The sequence below is a fragment of the Hippichthys cyanospilos genome, chromosome 19, assembly GCF_059441005.1.
Source record: "Hippichthys cyanospilos isolate Australia breed blue-spotted pipefish chromosome 19, RoL_Hcya_1.0, whole genome shotgun sequence".
Taxonomy (NCBI): domain Eukaryota; kingdom Metazoa; phylum Chordata; class Actinopteri; order Syngnathiformes; family Syngnathidae; genus Hippichthys; species Hippichthys cyanospilos.
The window spans coordinates 15,892,206-15,914,007 of record NC_142387.1 but is presented as its reverse complement, the minus strand read 5'-3'; the positions used below and the strand labels follow the sequence as shown (position 1 = coordinate 15,914,007).

At 48.6% G+C, this 21,802-nt stretch overlaps 1 protein-coding gene across 4 annotated transcripts in view; it reads left to right on the top strand.

Moving 5' to 3' along the window:
• The window catches only part of cdh19 (cadherin 19, type 2), a 104,821-nt gene that overhangs the window by 71,151 nt on the left and 11,868 nt on the right, over positions 1 to 21,802 (top strand). For 2 of the 4 annotated variants that reach the window (XM_088401608.1, XM_088401609.1), the window contains 13 exons: positions 4,657 to 4,723; positions 5,471 to 5,682; positions 5,748 to 6,042; positions 6,629 to 6,748; positions 7,739 to 7,906; positions 8,278 to 8,468; positions 8,670 to 8,923; positions 10,742 to 10,878; positions 10,940 to 11,061; positions 11,493 to 11,610; positions 12,286 to 12,537; positions 14,147 to 14,744; positions 14,817 to 18,484. In XM_088401608.1, the coding sequence (XP_088257734.1) occupies positions 5,488 to 5,682; positions 5,748 to 6,042; positions 6,629 to 6,748; positions 7,739 to 7,906; positions 8,278 to 8,468; positions 8,670 to 8,923; positions 10,742 to 10,878; positions 10,940 to 11,061; positions 11,493 to 11,610; positions 12,286 to 12,537; positions 14,147 to 14,730 (2,436 nt within the window). In that variant the 5' untranslated portion in view covers positions 4,657 to 4,723; positions 5,471 to 5,487 and the 3' untranslated portion in view covers positions 14,731 to 14,744; positions 14,817 to 18,484. Of the gene's footprint in view, positions 1 to 215; positions 316 to 4,656; positions 4,724 to 5,470; positions 5,683 to 5,747; positions 6,043 to 6,628; positions 6,749 to 7,738; positions 7,907 to 8,277; positions 8,469 to 8,669; positions 8,924 to 10,741; positions 10,879 to 10,939; positions 11,062 to 11,492; positions 11,611 to 12,285; positions 12,538 to 14,146; positions 14,745 to 14,816; positions 18,485 to 21,802 lie in introns of those variants that run through there. The other 2 variants (XM_088401610.1, XR_015863584.1) reach the window with 2 other exon arrangements.

Genomic DNA, 21,802 nt, shown 5'->3' with positions numbered 1-21,802 from the left:
TTCAATAAAGCGCTCAATTGTTCCGCAAAATGACAGCGAGAGAAATAGAAATCCATTGGTACGTCCGGCTCCGGGAGGGGCGAGGGGGAAGGGGGGGGGGGGGGGGCAGCATTTTCATGAAGGCCGCGAGTGTCCGGCACAAAAGCGCCGCTGTTTCTTCTTTGACACAAAGAAAAAAGATTGGGGGGTGTCTTTCTTTTCCGTCTCGATGACCGTTTGCCGCCGCGGCCATTGTGGCCATTCAATCAGTCGAAGCAGATTGCGTGGCCCCCGGTCCCCCCGGCGCGCTCCGAGGCGGCGCAAACAAACAAACAGGTGGGTGTGGCGCGCCGGTACTTTGCCCGTTCTTTTGTTGCCGGATAATTAGATACGATTTCCAAAGGCGCGGGGAGAGGTAATGGCTGGCGGAGGAAAGTGACGCGGGGTCGCGATCCGGGCCGCCGCACAAAGACGGAAAAGTCATAATAGCCGAGCGCAATTTGGAAGCGGCACTCTTTTGTTTGCGGCGCCATCCGCTTCTTTGGCATAAACGAGACGTCGTTTCCGTAGCTTCCAACAGTACTCGTCTCGCAAGAATCACTTGAACTCGTTGACTCGTTGAAATGAAATTCCACGGGGCTTTTGCCTTGACTGCGTTAGCGTGCTAGCATCAGCGCTAAATATACAAATTTGTGTTTTGTTTTTCCCCTCGGGAATTAGAACGCACTTTGCGCATGCTAAGCTACGTTAATTTTCTCATTGCTGTTCATTTCTTTTGAATTCTATTCGAACTTGTCAATGTTTCGCTTTTCTGACGCTCTGTAAATTTTCCAAACTTATAAAACAAGAGAGGCAATTTAGAGATGTTTTTTCAATCGACAGATAATGTGTTGGCATGCTAAAAAATGCTAAAATAGCGCACGCTAAGCCACCTTAATAATGTCTTTTCTTCACGTTCTCATACAAACTACAAAAATGTTTCATGAAAAACCAACATAGGCGTGATTTTTCCAATGAAAACACGAATCTTTAGTCATCACCTTGACTAATGGTAAACTAGCCCGCGCGTGATGTCATGGAAACGGGAGTTTGGAACATAAATGCGTGCCGTTTAGCATGAGCTAAACTAGCTCATTCGCTTGGTCTTTATTTTTGAAGAAAAACATATGTCTCCATTTTTTAATGAGAAACTATGAAAATTGTTCTCTATATACCATATAGTAAAAGAAAAGATGCCATTCAAATTTTATCTACACTATACAGAAAATCTTTTAGCACGCTAATGCCACCGCTACTGCTAATGAACGCTGTGAGTAGTATTTGATTGAATGAAAGTCTATTTACATTCAAATATTGGTTTGTGGATTAGCACGTAATCAAATTTCCAGCGTTAGCATGTACATTTCTGTAAAGTTAACTTTTTTTTTTCCTTCCTCAAAAGCAAATCAAGGGAAAAAAAAAATAAAAACAGCATTGATGCGGTTTCAGGGCGCCTGATTAACGTCAGTGGGAATTCTGGCCGCCAACTGTTTCCGCTCCGTGCGCGCGTAAATAAATAGCGGCAAATTGCTTACTAACAAGTACATGATGCTTTGACATTTCCCTGTTGTTTTTGCTCATTTGGGTCTGCCTTGTAAGACAACAAGCGGCGTAGCAGCGCTGATTGTTTTTACAACTAAAAAACAAGGCGTCCCAAATGACCAATTAGGACTTTTTGACTTGGAAGGTTGATCCAAAACAAGTCAGGCTCAACAGATTTTTTCTGCGCCTCATTTTAGTTGACTTGCTATCATTGTTCAACAAAAAGCAAGTATTTCCTTCCGCATATGTCGGCAGAAACAAGTTTGGTATGAAAATCATCTCACAATGCAAATAAGCAGGGAAGGTGGGCGTAAAAAGTTGCTTTTGACTATTTTTCAAAAATCTAACCTTCATGCCACCTTGAACAATAACAACAATAGAAATTAAAACAACTGTTTGTTTTTACATATTTCAAGAACGGAGATATTCAGTATTTGTATGAATTTTGTTTTTTCAATGTATTTGTCTAAAGCAGCATCTAAAAATGGCTTAAGCACTAAAGTGATCAATGACTTTAACGTAATCAGTTACTCTCTTCCCTAAATGTCTGATATAACGTATGACTTAACTACTTACTTCAAATAATCAATTACTTTAGTAGTCAAATTCATTAGAAATTCCCTTGAGACAAGAACATTGGGGCGACCTCCGGCTACGTTGACGAACCCCGGAGGACCTCCAAAGAGCGGCCACCTTTGCGGCCTCGGCCTCGGCCTCTGGGCGGGATTCCGGCTTTGCCGACGAGCGCTAGATAGACGGATGGCTTTTATTGTCGTCACGCCCGCGCGAGTCCAAGGTATGAAATTCCGTGCAAGAAACATCCAATACGAGTGACTGACGGCGACGGACAGCAAAGACCGTCGGGATGCGCCACGCGCAGCTCTCAGAGACAAGGGACGCTTGATGGAGGAGAAAAACAAAAAAAAACAGCGGGGCATGACCGAAGGCTCGCAGAACGTAATAAAAGACGAGGAGCAGACTTTTGCATAATTTGTCTCGTTTAAGCCGCGCTTTTCCTGCTTGCCGGGCTTGCAACAAGGTTACTGTGATGCTCTGCGAGCGCGTCGGCTTTGACATTGCGCCGACGCCGCCCCCCCCTCCCCCGACGTCAAGCCCGCTTGTACCCCAGCGTTGGAACGCCTTGCGTTTCCCCAGGATGCGGCGGCCTTCGACGCGCGTGGGGCCGGGGGGGCTATTAGCGCTAATGAGGGGCCGCCAAGCGGATATGCCGCGTCCGACGCTAGAAAACTGGCAGGAGGCCGCGCGGGCTCGTCTTTACCCGCTCGCGTGATTGATGGATGGAAAAGTTCGGGTTCCCGTCGGGAATCAATCGCCGCCCGCGCGACTGATATTATGGTGAGGCTTGGGCTCGCGTGGCTTCCCAGGCCGACTTTGTTAGCGCGCTTGCTAAACCGATGACGGGAGTTGCACGCGAAGATCGACCGCGTTCGGTGTTTTGATTGACGGAATTTTTCCGATTTTTTTTTTTCCCGTCGTCTAAGCTAATCGGGAGGGATACCTGAGTACCGAGACTGAGCATCGGCGATAATGGCTTTATTTCAGGGTAACCATGAAGTGCAAATGGAAAATAAGATGAATAGAAAATCAAAACAAGCTCCCCATATATATATGTGGGGCTGTTTTTTCCATGCGGTGATCTATTCCAGTGTGACCTCGCCTGAAGAATTTTTGAAAATAATGATTCAAGAATTAAGCAAATGAATCCATCTGTTCCTTTCAAACTTGTCGTCAAGCTCGCATTGAGTCTGTCACGCGAGCAAACCCAGAAGACAAGAAATGGAGAGAACGATAGAAATAAACCGCCCAGAAAAAGTTGATGTATTCCCAATGCGCGGCCACGTATCATGAGGTGAACGTTGTCCCTCTAACCGTTAGAGGCAAAAAAGCACGGCACTTTTCAATCAATCCCATCTCAAAACATGTCAAACCGCAATCTGGATCTCCCTGCATCTCTTTGAAAAAATTGACACGTGTAAAAACAAAAAGCTCTCTTGTCTCCTTTCAGTTTTCTCCTTGTGGGGGTGGCTAGCCGAAAACAGGCCTTTCGGTTCGCTACGAGAGCAGACAAAGTCTGGCGTTGTTTGCGCTTTTCCTGCGTCCGCCGTGAGGCCGAGGCTCGCGACGAGACGTCCGTTCCTCCCCCCGTACGGGCAAGCGGCTCGAGACCGACAGGGGACTCAAAGCCGGCGCTTACTAGCGCTTTGCTGGATTCAACGGAACCCTGGCACTGTTAGCTTCGTGCTAGCGAAAGCGTGTTAGCACAGACAACTTTACTTAAACTCATTCTGTACAGTACAACATTTAAAAAAAAATTATATATATATATATATATATATATATATATATATATATATATATATATATATATATATATATATATATATTTATATATACAATACCATAAGTGTGTCATCATAGCAACATTAGCATTTCTTAAGTGTGTTTAGTAATGACAATAACTTTGCAATATTATAGTTACGGTCGCGTGATTTTCCCTACAACGCTAATTTTGTTAGAGTAGCTTTATTCGAACAACATGAACGCACCACTCAGATGTCACACGGCCAAGAAGTTTATATTGAAGTTCACTGAGCAATTCTGACTTATGTAATACAATCAGTCTCGGTCAAAAAATGTTTGCGTTTGTTGCGAAAAAGGCAAAAACCGTCACGTGATATTTTCCTTCAATGATCCATTCTATTCGTTTTAATTGTTACAAAGTGCGCATCTTGCTTATTCTCACTCTACTGTCATCCATCACTGTTTAATCAAGTCTATATATTCATATCTTTTCGCGTTGGGTTTGTTTACAAAACATTTATCATGTGCTCTTAATTGCCACTCGCCGTTTAATGAAAGCGAGCCAATTTCCCCCACAATAAAATTTTCCCCACGCACCCCCCAGCCTCTTTAGCGCGCATTTGTACAACAAAGTGCGGGGAGCTTGCAAATGCGCTTGGCGTAATGAATGTTTTGGCCAGGAGAGCATTGCAACTTTATTACGCTCATTGCGCAATCTCTGTGAAGTGTACGCGGCGTCGGGGCGCTGACGCTGACGCCGCTTGTTTTTCGCAGGGCCAGGCGAGACGGGACAGAGCGCTACCGCCATGGCCAAACATTTGAGGGATTGGACGCTTCTTTGGTAAGTCCACATTTGCTTTGGATGATAAATGACACAGTTTTCCACATTCCCATCCTTCCCCATATGCTAAATTGTCATGAAAGGATGGTAATCCAGTTTTCATTATTTTATTCAACGGTTTGAAACAATTTTCTCAAACTGAAAAAGTGAACAATATAAGGGGCGGCTGGGAGTGCAATCGAACTTTACTACCATATTTTCCGCCCCATAAAGCGTACCTTCAGTGGTCCTTTTTCAAAGTGTTTAAATATATAGGTATAGGGCGCACCGCATTATGAGGCACATAGAATAGAAGCTAAAGTAGTGCCTGGGATTGCGTTAGGACAGCTGTGCAATCAGATACGTAGTCTCACTTTGACTCTCACTATGACAGGCCTCACTTTGACTCGCACCATGACAAGCCTCACTTTGATTCATCATGACAGGTCTCACTTTGACTCCCACCATGACAGGTCTCACTTTGACTGTCACCATGACAGGCCTCGCTTTGAGTCCTACCATCACAGGCCTCACTTTGATTCACCATGACAGGTCTCGCTTTGACTCCCACCATGACGGGCCTCACTTTGACTCACACCACGGCAAGCCTCACTTTGACTCGCACCTTCACGGGCTTCACTCTAGCTCCCACCATGGCGGGCCTCGCTTTGACCCGTACCATGACGGGCCTCACTTTGACCCGTACCATGACAGGCATCACTTTGACTCGCACCCTGACGGGCCTCACTTTGACTCGCAACATTACAGGCGAGCTTAAAGCAAGCATGGGAGCCGCACGGGACGCCAAAGCGAGGAGCGCGTTGGCAGTCCTGACGCTGCTGTCCCTGCTGAGCCACAGCAACGGCATCGCCGGGGCCCCGCAGACCCCCGGGCAGCAGCGCCATCGCCCGAAGAGAGGCTGGATCTGGAAGCAGCTGTTCGTCCCGGAGGAAGACCCCACGCCCCGCGTCATCGGCCAGGTAGCCCAGCTCCCCCGCCGCCGCGTCCCCCGCGCCCGAACGCCTCCGAATCTCTCGTCACGCAGCTGAAATCGGATTATGACCGCGGGGAGTCGGGCATCCAATACATCCTGTCCGGGGAAGGCGCCGGCGACGCCTTCGAGATCGACGAGTACTCGGGCGAGATCCGGACGCTGAAGAAGCTGGACCGCGAGGAAAAGGCCTTCTACGTGCTCCGAGCGCAAGCCATCAACAGGTCGACCCGGGAGCCCGAGGAGCCCCAGTCCGAGTTCATCATCACCGTGCAGGACATCAACGACAACGCGCCGCTCTTCCTCCGCCAGCCCTACGAGGCCAGCGTTCCCGAGATGTCCCCCGTCGGTCGGTACCGTTTGCGCGCTCGCTTTAGATGACCTCGATGGTATGAATTTTGCCCGTTAGCATAGTGCCGTGAGCTTTTCCAAACCGTAGCTACGTTAACTTCACACCTCCAGAAGTACGTTTACTTTGATCTACCTCACGTTAGCAGAGTAAACAGCTTTTGCGCTAGCCTCCGGCATCCCGGCCGCGCCGCAGTCATCGTAAATGTGTTTTTTATTATTATTTCCGCACATGCAGCTTTCAAGGCAAATTTATTTCCCGGCTGCAGATTAAAAGCAGAAGCTTATATGAATGTCTGTCATGTGTCCGCGTGCGGGAAGTTAAATGTATTGCTTTGTACGGCAGCCTTTTTCCTCTTAAATAATGTTATTACAGCCGCTGCCCTTTTGCTAGCGCAAACATTAGCATTTCAATTTATGTGTAATCTGCCTTTTGCTGTATAATATCTCCCTCATAATAAATCATAATGTATTTGGCTGGAATGACGGAGCGGGCGGGGGGGGGGCAGGGTTGAGCACCGATGATTTTCCAACGGGGAAACGTGCAGGGAGAGAGGAGATTTTGAGCTTGGGCCTTTTGTGGACAGGTACCACCGTGTTCCAGGTGACGGCCACAGATGCCGACGATCCGGCGTTCGGCAACAACGCCAAACTTATCTACTCCATGCTGCAGGGGGAGCCCTACTTCTCTGTGGAGCCAAAGACAGGTATGGCACCGGATAGGTCAACCCCAACCCGATTGGGCGCGTTACTGTTGTGTTGGTGCCGTATTCTAACGGCCGGGACCAAAATTAATTTTTCGTTTTTTTGAACTGCTGTTTGACTTGCCACCAGGTGGCACTCTTCACCAGTAAACACAATCAGGCATGCTACTGTTGTGTTGGTGCAATACTCTTAACAATCTGAACGTGTCAGTGTTTTGTTTAAAATAAGCTAAAAGTCTGGTGCAGCCTATACAAGGCAAAAAATAATGTTTGGTTCATTTTTTTTTCTTGGTGCATCTTATAATACGGTGGCATTTTTTTCCCTAGCCACTAGAGGGCAATCTCGGTGAACTAAGGGAGACAGAAGAGGCTATCAAAGTATCAATTCTGAGTTCAAACTGCTGTTTACTCGCCACTTGGGGGCACTCTCCACTAGTAAACGAAATCATGCACGGTACTGTTGTGTTGGTGCGGCTTTCTAACATTGTGAGTCTGTCTGTTTTGTTCAAAATATTTCTCTAACAAGTAAAAAAAAAAAAAAAATGAAAACAAAGCCACGTATCATCTTTTGGCGTACATATTGGATATTACATCCCACTGTTTACATTCCAGCGATGGTGGAATCAATTATCGGTTAAATTTTTCTCGGACGTGCCGAAAAATACTGTAGTATTCCTTGCGCCGACACTGATCCTAGAAGGACCAATTTCCCCGCAAATGTGAGCGGGTCGGCTTAAACGGTTGAACGCGGATGGGAGAGAAGTCGTGTTTCCTCCCTTCCTTCCCTTCAAATCACTTTGTAAACTTAGCTCCGGTTTATCGATGTTCTGGTTTTCCCAAACGGTTGTCTCCCCCGCCCTCGATTGTTATGCCTGCCAGCGCTTCCCCCACACGCCGTTGACCTTTAATGAGCCGCCGCGTGTTGAAATGCAAAGCGCCGCTTTGAGCCCGTTCGACGTGACGTCGCGTTCTTGGAACGATATCTCCCCGCAGGCATCATCGTGACCTCCTGGCCCGACCTGGACCGCGAGGCCAGGGAGCGGTACCTGGTGGTGGTGCAGGCGAAGGACATGCTGGGCCTGAGCGGCGCCCGCTCGGCCTCGGCCACCGTCGCCGTCGGCCTGAGCGACGTCAACGACAACGGGCCCATCTTCCGGCACCGTGAGTCCCGCCGCTCCCGCGCCACCTACCCGTCCGTCCGTCTGTCGATCCGCGGAGGAATGAGAAAGAAGCGGGCGTCCCGCTCCGGCTCATCTGCACGTCGCCCCGCGGACGTCTCCAATCCTTCACACGTGGTAGCCTGACCTTTGCAAAGAAACCGGAACGGACGCTTCGGGAAGGAAATCGATTCGGGGGCGAAACGGGGACGAAGCCTCGTCGCGCCGGCGCCCGCTTACAAATCTTTTATGGCCGCGCGCTCATCTGAACTGTTTTATCACCGCGCCGGCACGGACGGAACCGACCTAATAACCGTTCGAATCCATAAATAAAAATCGGCGACGCGGTTTTCACGGACGACGCCTCCATTTCAGATTTATACACCTTCGCCATTTCCGAAGACGCGGCGGTCGGAGCCACGGTGGGCAGGGTGAAGGCGGACGACGCCGATACCGCCGCCAACGCCCGGATGAACTACAGCCTGCGGGGCGACCCTGGAGAGGACGCCACCTTCGGCGTCCGTACCGACCCGCTGACGCAAGAGGGGGTCATCCTGTTGGCCAAGGTTATCCCGTCTCCTGGAAATAATAGAAATCGGTACCGACCGATAGAATGGTACCGCTTGGTGAACTTTTGCGTTTTTGTGCTTGTTTTTTTTTTTTTTTTTTCATTTTTTTGAAAAACTTCGACATGACTTCTTCCATGTTTCTTCACCCACTTGCCCGGAGCCCCATAATATATACGACAACGATATTTCCCATTGCAGCCGCTGGACTACGAGACCAAGCGGCGCTACATGATGGTGGCGGAGGCCATCAACCAGGAAGCGGACCCCCGCTTCCTACCCGCGGACGAGGTCTCGGACCGGACCACGTTGAAGATCGTAGTGGACGACGTGGACGAGCCGCCCGTCTTCCTTTCGTCGCCGTACCGGTGGAAGGTGGCGGAGAACGCGGAGCCCGGAACCGTGGTGGGCGTGGTCAGCGCCCGGGACGCCGACGACGCCCGCAACGCCGTCAGGTAACTTAATTTTCCTCAAAGTAAATCCAAAAAACCCCCCAAAAAACCCCGATGTAATTAAGTGTGTTCATTGTGACATTTAAGCAAATAACGCACAAGCTATGAATGTTCAGAGTAAATGAACCCCTGGGTGTCCGGAATTTTTCACTAACCCTGTTGGCGACTTGACAGAGTCAGGGGTTAAATACGCATTTTTATTCCTAACCCAAATAATTTCACGGACCCCCTGCATTCAGTTCAATGACACCCCCTCTTTGAGATCCACTTTGTTTTCATTCAAATATGTTACTTGGTTGAATGTTACTCACGGTGTTGGCTGCTAAGTCATGTAATGTCACGTAAACTACAAATCAATAATGAAATCAAGCTCGGCCCTGCGGCCCGTTTTCATAAGTTTGATCCGCGCGTGAAATGGAATTATAAAAAAAATGTCATTTGTTTGTTTAGTTCTTAATTCGATGGCGGTTTGAAAATGGAAAGAACAAATGCTACTCGGATTATTTTCCTCCACGCGGTGAAAAATGATTCAATTTCCAAGCGGCGTTGCGTCCCGGGCGCATCCCTTTTTACCCTTGATCTGTGCATCCCCTCCCGTACGCGCTCATATTTATCTCATATTAGTTTAGTTGGAAATGAGCCCGGCTGAATAAATCATCACCGTTTTTTTTTTGTTTTTTTTCTCTCCCGCTACCTCACAGGCTTTCGCTATCTACGGCGACGTTATCACAAAGCCGCGTTAGCCGGGCCGCGGCAATGTAATAAAGCGCCTTGCCAGGCGCCGTACGCAATTGAGATTTGATGTCATTTGCAAGTGAGGCACGTTTTCCCCGGAACCGGAGTCGGTCGGAGGCGAGCTCGGCGGTGGCAGGTGCCGCACATCATCCGCCGCCCGCCGTCCATTAGTGTCCCTTCGCTCAAGTCGGCGCCGTGATGAATACGCGCCGGGTGACCGTTTGCCGACTTACACTAAAAAGGATCAAGTTTACTCTTGTTTTCCAAAATTGGCCAGCCGCTTGCCATTGGACGCCTAATGTGTTCCACTAAGACATAGGACTGATTTGTCAGTGCGGAAGTAGACGTGAGCTACTCCCCCTTTATGTACAACATTTGTAAAAAAGCACTAATAGCCAAAGTAACCAAGCTGTATATTTTTATATTTATGGAATTGATATAAGAATATTTATTATGTCATAATTCGAGTGCATTTGGGAGTCCAGGCTAAGCCGACCGTCCAAGTCATTGAAAGGCTTGCAAACGTCATGAATTGCCCACTGGCACCACCCGGTGGTTTTTTGGTGTCAACACAAACATTTCTGTTGCGCCCCGTTCGAAGGTCGCCGCGAAAAGGATTAATGAAATTTCGCATGATAAAACACGGGGTTTTCAACATGTCCAAAATTGACAATATCTCCACTTGGGAACGGCAGTAAATGAGACCGACATGGGCTAACTTTGACACCTATAGGGTGTACCTCTCCACCTCCCGCTTGCAAGCATTTAGAGGGGACGGCAGCGTGGCATATTGAAACATAAACAATCAGTTTGTGATAGTGGGGTATGCAGTTTACGAGTTCATGCTGCTAGCTTCTTTCCAAGCCAATTCCAAGCCACGTCCCTTTTTTAACAGCTGCTCGAGACGCGACGATAACAGGAAACATTAATTGATACTAATCTACCAATATGCTTATTGCAGAAAGCAAATATGGGATACCCTATTGACCATCAAGTTATGACGCTTAGGAGCCTTTTTTTCGAGACTTCGCAAAACGGGACTTCTCAAAGGCTCCAAATGTGTTTGCGGTGCGACTCCTCCGCCAGATATTCTTTCGATAAGCGCCAGGACGCAGCAAAGTCTTTCCGAATGGACCCGGTCAACGGAACCGTCACCGTGGCCAAGCCTCTGGACCGAGAGACGGCCGCCTGGCACAACCTGAGCGTCCTGGCCAAGGAAAACAGTAAGTAGCGCGTGGGCCGTAACTGCGCAAAGTTGGCGTCTTGACGCTCCTCTTCTCTCAGCGAGCCGGCGTTTATCCTCCTCCGTCCCGGCGTCCATCGAGGTGCTGGACGTCAACGACAACGCGCCGCGGCTGGCCGGCCCTTACCGGCCGTACGTCTGCGAGGGGACGCGGGCCGGAGAGGTACGCGCCCGATCCGCCGCCCGTCTGAAAAGGTGGGGGGAATCTTCTGACCCGCGGGGGAGCGCGGGCCCCTGCGCACTCCAGTTTTAGTCACTAAAAATAACGGAGATCTCGAAATTCAATGAATCCTTTAGGGCCGTTATGTCCTCCGGTTTTGATTTTATGAGTCCAACCTAAAAGTAGATTGGCTTGTTGGGGTATTTCGGTCGTGGTCATCAATCTGTAACAATTTCAGTAATAACGGGTCTGCAAGTCGAGTATTTAGCGTCGGCATAGTCGTTAGCGCCAATTGTTAGCAAGGCCGCGCCACGTGTTGCTCGGTGTCGTTTGAGCGGCGGCGGGCAACGCAGCGTTTGCGTCCACACGCATCCCTCGCAGGTTTTCCCTGCCGACCTCTCAGCCCTCAATTTCTTTCTTTTTTTGCGTCTCAGCTCATCCAGCTGCTCAGCGCCAGCGATCCGGACGAGCCTCCCGAGGGTCACCACTTCTACTATTCCATGGTCCCCGACAAACGCATCAATCCCAACTTCACCGTTCGGGATAACCAAGGTACTTCCTTTATATATAAGGCGCACCACATTATAAGGCGCATAGAATAGAAGCTACAGTAGTGGCTGGGCTTGCGTTACGCATCCACTAAATTGAGCCGCGCTAAAAGGAATGGTAAGAAAACAGAAAAGTCAGCCAAACTATGTTACTGTATTTTCCGCCCCTTCAATGAATGGCGCAATTTGAAAAGTCGATGTTGAAGGCATGATATCGTGAAAAACAGAAAAATTCCAAAACGTGCATAAATATCCGATGTTACAACCAGCGGTTCGTACTCCAAAAATTAGGGTAGTTTTAACTTTACGCTAGAACGCACCCAACACTTTATCAACCAAAATGTTTGTACTCGGTAATTTCGATGTTGCGGTACGTTGGTGAAAAACTCCTTTTTCTCCTCAACCTTCCGAGCGCGCCCGAGAAAAAAAAGACTTTTGTCGCCTGCAAAAAGGACGGCGCTCGCTGCTCAATCTCCCGCCATGTTGCATTGTTAAAGCTCCAGCAAATGTGCTTTTTTTTTTCTTTTCACACGCTGAATCTTTCATTTTCCATCCGCGCCCGCAAACGGCTTCCGTATCGGGCTGAGCGGCTTATTTGATTTTTTTCCCCCCTTTGGCTAAAAATATCAGAGCGCCATGTTTTTTTCAAGCACTTGACCCAGCCGCGTGGCGCTTGCAGACAACACGGCGAGCGTGGTGGCACGCAGGAGCAGCTTCACGCTACGCGAGCGCGGCCGTTATCTCCTCCCCGTGGTGGTGACGGACAGCGGGTCCCCCGCCCTCTCCGCCACCGCCACGCTGACCGTCAGCGTGTGCGCCTGCCGCCCCGCCGGACGGTGCCCGTCCTCCGGCGCCGAGGCGCTGGCCCTGTCCGTGGGGCTGGAGCCGCGCGCCTTCCTGGCGCTTCTCGTCTGCGCGCTCCTGGCCGCAGGTGAGCCGAGCCGCCGACCAAATCAACAAATGCAAGTGGAAAAAAAATACCACGCTGGAATATGTAGCGTATTTTCGCCGCTGCGTATAAGGCGCACGGGAGTGAGAGGCCCATTTTAAAAGAGTTTTTACATATGGGGCGCACTGCATTATAAGGCGCAGAGAATAGAAGCTACAGAAATGGCCGGAGTTGCGTTATGCATCCACTAGTTGGGGAATCAGAACAAAAGAATCAGAAACTTTATGACTGCATTTTCCAAACTATAAGGTGATGAATGGCGCATTTTAAAAGTGTTGTCATATATTATTAAGCACATTTTCTTTTTACCGACTTCCCACTCACTTTTTTTTTACCCAACACCCCCTTTTATTCACTTGTTTATACTCAGACCCCCACATATTCATTTTCTTTTTACCCGATCATAATTCCCTTTTTTTTTTTTACCCGATTCCCTCATATTCACTTGTTTATCCCAAGCCCCCGCATAATGAGGTTTTATTTGATCTGTTCCCCCACTTATTCACTTTTTTGTTACCCAAACCTTTCACAGTCACTTATTGTTTTAGGCGAGCCCCCACATGTTTACATTTTCTTTTTACCTGATTCCATACGTGTTCCCCATTTTTAAGCCTCTTATTCTTTTTTAACCCAATCCCCTCCTTCACATCATTACTTACCGGTCCGGCACCCCCCTTATAGCGGGGGTCCGGCCGCGCGTAAATGGAGTTCATGAGCTCGCTCACTGACTCAATTCAATCTACGCTACCGCTGTGTATCGTATCCACAATTAAAAGCATTTTTCTCCGTGCCCAGTATCCACCCCCACAGATTTCCCCCCGTCACTTCAAAAGAAAACCTGGATTTGTCCAATTTCTTTCCCAGCAGATCTTGCGAGCTAGAGCCTCCTCGCCCGCCCGCCCGCCGTCGCCACGGCAAGTACGCCCACGCGCACTAACGACGGAAACGTCCCTCTAACAGACGAGCGGGACGTTCCGCGTTTGTGGCAACGGCGGCGTGATGCATTGCGGCCGGGACGCCGACGTCTCCGGCATAGCCAAGAGCTTCATTATGACCTCTGCTGCTTGGTGTGGTCCCCGCGCCCACGCTATGAAAGATTAATGGCCATGCCTGCTATGCTAACACCCCTGACAGATGAGAGGATTGCTGCTGCTGCTGCAAAAAAAAAAATGGTGCCGCATCCTACTCTGACTACAATGGCTTATCTCCCTCTACGGTGATCTCTTATTGTGAACAAAAGTATCGGGACACTACTTCTTGAACAAATTAATTGGGGTGCCACCTAGCACACTTACCTTTGCGTGTGTTTCCTCCATAACAAACTAAAAATCTGCGCTTGGATCCATGGACACACTTGTCATCTTTCTTACTCCAACGTTGTTGGAGAAAGTCAAGGGGACTTGCACCTGGTTTGCTGCAACGAGACGTCTTTATTTGGCAACACGCCTTCATGTAGCTTTCGCTTTCGTAACAAATCGTGTTGAAATCGACAACCAAAAAGGCGAGACTTGTGTCCAGGTCCTAATATTCGCACTGCTGAAAGTCTTTTTTTTCCTCCTCCCGTCAAGAGTTAACCATGTTTTGTGCGCAGCCTCGTCGGTCCTGGCGGTGTTGCTGTGGCGACGCAGACGCAAGCAAAAGACGGCGCGCCGGAAGGCCGGCGAGCTGGAGCTGCCCGACGCCGTGTCCCAAAAAGTATTATACTACACCCGGGCGGGCGGGTCCGCTCGGGACCCGGCCGAGAGACCGGGCCCGCCCGCGCTCCCGCCCGCGCTCCCGCCCGCGCTCCCGCCCGCGCTCCCGCCCGCGGTCCCGCCCGCAGTCCCGCCCGCGGTCCCGCTGCGCCCGCGGCCCAGGAGGCGCGAGAGGCGGCCGGCGCCCCAAGAGATCCGGGCCAGCATCCGCACGTCCCTGCGAGAGTCCCGCCTCGTGGGGCCCGAGGACGACGTCTTCAGGCAGTTCATCCTGGACCGGCTGGACGAGGCGGACGCCGACCCGGGCGCGTCGCCGCCGGACCGGCCCACGCCGTACGCGTACGAGGGATCGGGATCCTCGGCCGGCTCGCTCAGCTCGCTGGAGTCGTGCCGTTCGGAGAGGCCGGCCCCCGTTTCCGGATCTCCTTGGGCCAGGCTGTCCCCCTGGTGCGGCGGGGGCGAGGAGGACACCGTCTTCTGAGGGCCGCGCGCCAGGTGAGATCGGAAGGTGTAGGCGAAGGTGCAACGATTGGATTTTAGCTGAAAATGGATTTTATTCCTCCACAGCTTCATCTCCGTCTAAAGAAAATTCCGCTTATGTGGCGTAATAAGAAAACTGCGGTTGAACTCATCTTCAGCAACGTGGCAACCCCTCACAGCGCTCTTGTCCAGAGGTGTGTCCAGCTCACAAAAAACGGAAAGCTAGCATAGGAGCGGTTGTCCATTCGTGCTGTCTTTTGCCCTCCTCTTTTAACAATGGCCAAGCCCTAGTTTTTTCCAAAGCTTGTATTCTATTCCATAGTACTTTTGCATTTATGTTGTCTTTAGCATTCCTACTAGGAAAAAATTCAAGCTTACACTGGCAAAGTGTTCACCGACCACTCACAATGTGGGAAAACTGAGACACACTTAACAACGCCCAATAGAACGTATGAATATGAAGACAAGAACATAGAAAGGATTGACAAAAAAAGAGTATTTTTCTCTTTTGCTGGAGTTTTCCACTGTCACCGCAAAATATCCAAAATGCAAATAGTCATCTTTAGCGTCGGAGTATGAAGCGAGCGGCGTTCCGGGCCAGAGCGAGCGCTTCTAATGTTTGTCACGTTGGAGGGCACTTAATATTCCGCGGCCCCAAAGCCGTTCAAAACAGCTGTCAGGCCCAAAATGATTACGGAGCTGTCGGCTTATGCTTTAACAAGTTGCCTTTTCTTATTTGTCTCAGTGTAAAAGACCTACATCCGGTATTAGTGACCTGTAAATTTCCATTACATGATGCAATTTAACAGCCGATAATACAGACACGCCCGGCGCGAATCCTCGTCGCAATCCGCATGAGTGAGCGTGAGTGTATTTTTCCAAATAAAGATGGCGTTCGGCTGAGAAATATGTTCCTCCTTCCAAACGCGGAACAAAACAAAAAGCACGCGTGACGACGAGCCTCAACGAACGCCGCATTGTTTTCGTATACAGCGGACCCCCGGGTTGCGGCGTCCCGGGCTTACGTTTCACTCACGCTACGAAGTGGAATACTACGTTTCTTTTCTCCCCCTCTTTATGGAATTTTTCCAACAACACTGAGAAAATTCAACCTCCAGTATTGACAGGGTTTGCGTTATACATCCACTAGATGGAGCGGCGCTAAAGGGAATGGCAACAAAACAATGGCCCGCAGATGGTAGCCCCGCCCACTTCCACCCGCCTAATCGGGTCGAAGGTCAGCCGGAGGGGAGCTGAAGCCAAGCGCCAAGAAAGACGTCGATCTTTTTCGTCCCCTTTGTCGGCTAAGTGCTCCGCTCCGCTCCGCCCGCTTCGTTTTTCTTGTCTTTTTTTGTCGGCTTGGCCTTTTACGTTCAACGATTCTTCAAAGTGGCCCCCGGAGACGCGGGGGGTCACCTGACGAGGGGCCGACACAAAGACTATTGATTTGCTTCTCCTTCAATCGCGGCGCCGTCTTGAAAAGTGGCCGGGCTCCCGCCGTCCGTCCCTTGAAAGGCCGGCGTGTGTGAATGCCGCCGCTAATTTCTTTTCCTCGTGTAATTATATCCGCCAGGACAGCCTTCATCTTTTTTTGCGGGCGGAAACGTCCCCTTTACGCCTTCGCCATCTTTTGACGCCGATAGAAATTCTCCGAGCGCTGAAATCGACGCAAAATACCCTGGTTTCCGCAGTATGAAACGCGACCAATTATAAGGCGCGCCTTCAATGAAAGGCCGCACATATTCTAGTGCGCCCAATTGAAACTACTGAAAACAGGAAGTATAAAGCAGTATTTTCTCTCGGCTCCGTCATTTCATTTTTAGCAGTCGCAAAAGGCAAACGTCCGCTGTATCAAAATCCCCATAACATGTGCGTTAAATGAACGAGACGATGTTATCCGACGCAACGTAATTACATTTTGTCCCGGAAATGGCAAAAGTAGGCTAAATTTTCTTCGGGGGAATAAATGTCGGCTATTTTCTATCAGTCACCCGAGTGAAAACAAAAACAACCAAACCCGCGGATAAGCTGCACTGGGGCCGAAGGGCTCAAATCACGAGAGAAAAGTTGCGGCTCGTAGTCCGAAAAATACCGTGATCTTAATCAATCTGTCGATGACCGTTCATGAGCGGCCCCTACGGATTTTTTTGTCCGTTCAGCTCCAAGTCCAAGGCAAACGTCAAACTCTCCAAACCCTAATGTGGATCTTCAACATTGGCCTGTTGTTTAAAAAAAAACAAAATGAATTTACGGCAACCGGCTAAAATGCCGGAGATGAGGACGGCGGGCGTCCGCCGGCCGCGCCGCCTCCGGTCTCGCCGCGGCGCCTCGCCGCTATATAACTTCAAGAATCGATTCGCCGTAGAAGGCCGGCGCCCACCGGGGTCGGCGCCCGCTCCGCCGCTCGCTCGCCGCTCGCTCGCTCGTCTTCATCGCCGGACAAAGTTGTGGCGTGGGCAAGTCTTGAACAAACTTGTCCGCTCACGCGCTGAGCGGCCTTCAAAGGCTTCGCTTTCCATGCGCACTTGACTCATTCCATCCCAAAGGTGGCTTTTTACCTTTGTTTTTTTTAAGACGTTCGATCCCAGCTGCTTATGCTTTTTTTTTATGTTTTGGAGGCTTCAAAAAATGACTTTGGGTCATTAAGTACTGAAGTCATCTCCGACTTATGGTATTTAAGTAATTAAGCAATTTCTGTAATTCTGTAATTAAATAAATAAATGATTATCTTAGGTAAAAATAATCAATTACTACAGTCATTAAATATTTGTTTCGTACTAATAAGATCATATGTATAATAGATTACCAAAAAAGTGAAGGAAAAACATTGGCGACCAACAAAACATGTACAACCGCTCGCTACATTTGTAGTCTTCGCTCTTCATCAAATCCAAAATACAATTTGGGCTCTCCGCTACTTGCGGCACACATTGGCGCCCCCCCGCAGTCTTCTGTCGCCTTATGGAGCGCAGCCGGCGCCACCGTTAGTCAAGCGCCCCCTCCTCTCAGCTGCGGAATCAAGAAAAAGTTTTTTCCTTTTTTTTTTCCGTGACCACAGCGGGTGACGCGGGCTTGATTTAGTCGACTTTGACGCGGCGGAGAGCGATGGCCGCCGCGCGGCGCTAATTAGCTGTCATTCATAATTGATTCAAGTCCGAACGGAAGTAATAAATGGAAATTGAATTTTATTTCCACGGGCTGGGGGGGGGGGGCCCGCTGTCTTGTCAAATCCATTTACATGGCGCGGAGAGCCGGCGTAAACACGCGCGGGATAACTTCATCAAATCAAGTCCGGTTTGGAGCGGAAAACAAACCCCAGAAGATTGCCTGCTTTTGCCGCTTAAGTCTTACCGCCGGTGTCAAACCTGCGGCGAGCGGGCCGGATGCGGCCCGCCATTGGGTGTGACCCGGCCCGCCAGATGTTTCTTAAATGGCCGCAACTCCTGAGCCCGTTCATTGTGAATTTTTGCTTTCTAAAATAGAATGTTTTCGGATTTGGGATCAGATTGGGCTATTTTCTATGCTACGGCATATAAGACAACAAAACTAGAGCCAAACTCGATCAGTCTCATCTTCCGACATCATTTCTTGTATTCATATTACGGTATTCATACCGTAATTCCTCAAATATAAGACGCAACCTTCATTTTGGCCTCTAATTCTACTTTCTTTGTTGGTGTCTAGTTTTTTGTTTTTGTTTTTTTAATGATCATGTATATATTTTTTCAAAACAAAAAAAATGATTGATTGATGTTTTTATTGTTATCATTTTTGAACCCCTAACCCAAAGGCTTTACTTTTTAGCCTAAATGACTGTATGGTATTATTTCTGCTGAAAAAAAAATCCAATTTTTCTTTTTGTATTTTCAGAATTTTTAGTAAATTACTTTCTATCATTAAGCTTTTTTTTTTTTTTTTGCAAAAAAAAAAAAACCTTAGTAAGGTTTTTTTTTTCATGAAAAGGGGGGGCTTGTTGGGCACTGGGCGGGGCAAATCCCCAGGTCCCGCTTAGCATTCCGGCGTGGCTCTTTGCTAAAGGTTAGCAAACCTAATTAGACATTTATGCGGGCTCTTCAAAGGTCTCTTGGTTATTAATGATGCGCCGGTTGGCGCACACAACACGCTGCGCTGTCAGAGGGAAACAATTTCATTGGTCGGAATTTGTATTCTGAGGGGGGGCCAAAAACAGTGGCATCAATGATCCATTTTCAGACTGAAAAAAAAAACCACGTGTAGTAGGACTTTTTTTCACGAAAAATATATAGTAAAACTTTTTTTCACAAAAAAGTCCATGTTTAGTTCTTATTTTTGACAAAAACAACAATAAAAAGTAAGACAATTTAATTGAAAAAAATGTTTTTAATCTTTTATCTTTCAAAAAAAACTGGCTAGCTAGCTACCTAAATACCTAGCTAGCTTGCTACCTATCTAGCTTGCTACATATCCACAAAGTTGCAATGGAAAGGCTAATGAATAAGCGGGATGATTGTTAGCTAGGTTGCTAGCTAGCTAGCCTTTACATGATGTTCGCATAAGCTAAACGAGCACTAGTAAGGCAGGACCGTCGCTCGTTTGAGACGGCGCGCTTGTCAACACGGGGTCTCAGCTGGTATCTCGAGACGCGGCCGAGCGGGCGGACTCGCGCTTTACGGGACGCCCGCGCGCGCCTCCCGAGCCGTCGGCCCGCATTAACGAGCCCTCTGATGTTAGCGTGCCGGCGCGTATCGTAAATAGGTTGCGGCGCATCTGCCGGCGTCTCGTCTCGGGACGTCGTACCTTTTTATTGCTTCGGCGTCTCTGCGCAAAAGTCTGTTTGATGCCGGGCAACATTTGTGCTGACGCCTCATTTTTCTTTCTTTTTTTCTCTCTCTTCCGCGAGGTCACATTTAGATCTTTTGCGAGCCCGCAAAGACGTGAAAAAAATTAGCATTTGTACACGGGGACGGCGTCGTGAATCATTAGCGTGACGACGCAGGAAATGTCCCGCTTGTCAGCATCCGCCGTCTTCTGATGAAAGATTGCGCGCTCCGTGCAATTTCCTCGCGCCGCCGCCGCAGCCCTACTTTCATCTTGCCGCCGAGCCAATCCAACGCGGCCGCCAAGCGCAATTCCGCCCGCCGACGTCTGGCGCCGCTTCTTCGTCCTCGCCATTTGGTACCGCGAGGCGGCTCTTACCATAAAAATAAGGATAAAGAAAATGCCGATATTTTACATGGGAATTTTGTACATTTGGCTGGAGAGTAGCGCGTGACGGAAAATGACCGTATGCACGCGGAGGAAAATGTTGACCTTTCTACTTAGCGCCGCGAAAACGTTTGAGAAAAAAGTTGCACGTTTTTTAATGAGAAAACGAACGATCGGAATTTTGCAGACATAAAAGTGACGTGCGAAACGAAAACAAAGTGGAAGTTTGACCAAAAAAAAAACGGACCTTCCTATTTGGCGGCACAAAAACAATGTGCAAGTTGGACAAAAAAAGTAGAAGTTCAAAAGTTCACGATTTTGTTGGCGGCGCAAAAAGACAAAGTTCGACATTTGATGAAAACGTTTTTACGAAAAGAGCACCCAAAGAAGGTTGCGGGAGCTCAAAAGTCGACGTTTGCATTTGGCACGGCAAAACAAAGTCAAAGTGGGACGAAAAAAAGCCACGGGGAGCGTGGCAATTGCAGTTTTGCGCACTGACGTATTTATGGCGTAGGCGAGGTCTGGCGAGGCCTCCAATTTTCCCCGACAGCGAGCGCGGCCCCCAGGGGGCGCTTCTCACGCCCGCAATCGGCGTCGACGCAAACACGTCGCTCTTGTCCTCCGAGGACAATTAGCGCGCGCGCGCACGACGCCGTACAAACGATTGGACGAAAGCGCCGCACGCGCGCTTCAGTCAAAATAAGTTTGCGCAACATGAATTCCCATCAAACACAAGAAAGAATTAAGAATTTCACGATTCATTTTCTCATCTCGTGAGGAAAATCATAAATATGCAATTACTGCAATTATAGTATAACTATATAGCATGTAATATACTTAAAAAGTTATTCACAGATTTTATTTTTACAGTTTTTTTTTGGTAACTTTTTCTGCAATGTTAGCGGAATATTTCAAGAACACAAACACACATATATGTAAATCTAAATACATATTCTTCCCGCTGTGCGTGTGACTTTTGAAGGTCGCTGGTACCGGCGCCTAAGGAAAGGGAAATGTTTCCCAAGCCCCGCCCTCCCGCCATGGCCGCAATCAAAAAGGTCAAAAAAAAAACATCGTTTGACTTCAAAAAGACTTTACAGTAAGTTTTACGGAGAAAAAAAATGTAAAATCCTGCTGATAATTACTGGCAAAAGTGCTCCCAAAAACCCATATGACAATTTGAAGACAAAACATTAAAAAAACAAATAGGAAAGTACAAGAATCGCATTGACATTTTCCAATGACAAAATCATTTCAGTAACCCTAAGCCAGAAACACATTTGACAGACATGCAAAAAGTTTTTTTTCGTCGTTAATTGAAGTGATTTGAGAGCAGGGAGAAGCCCCGCCCACCGTCTTGTCGCACTAAGCGTTTTCCATGTCAACGTGCCAAACAAACACTTAAGGGCGCCCGCGCGTGGAGCGCCCCATCAATTCCGACTGGCCTAATGAGGATGAAGATGCGGCGGGCTAATTAGGCCGCCGCCCATGACGCCTCATTAGCGGCCGGCCCGCTTCCCTTTCGTTTTCCGACAAAGGACTCGCATTTAACCACAGCGACAGTCAAATTATCTCAAATTTATGTATGTATATACAGTATATATATATATATATATACTATACATATGTATTTTCTGTCCAAATTTTGTCTATTTCTATTTCTCAAAGCTCCGCTTGTCATAAACGATGCGTCTTAGCATTGTCATTCGCGCATACGGAGGCGGGAATGTTTCCCAAGCCCCGCCCACTCCAACCCCAACCGGAAGAAAGGAACGAAGGGGGCAAAGTTTTCATTTAACTGGAGAAAATGTCCGTACGAGCGACAAAGTCAAATACAGTATGTCCCGATGTTGGTGAAGCTGACGCATGTAAATAAATAAATGGAAATC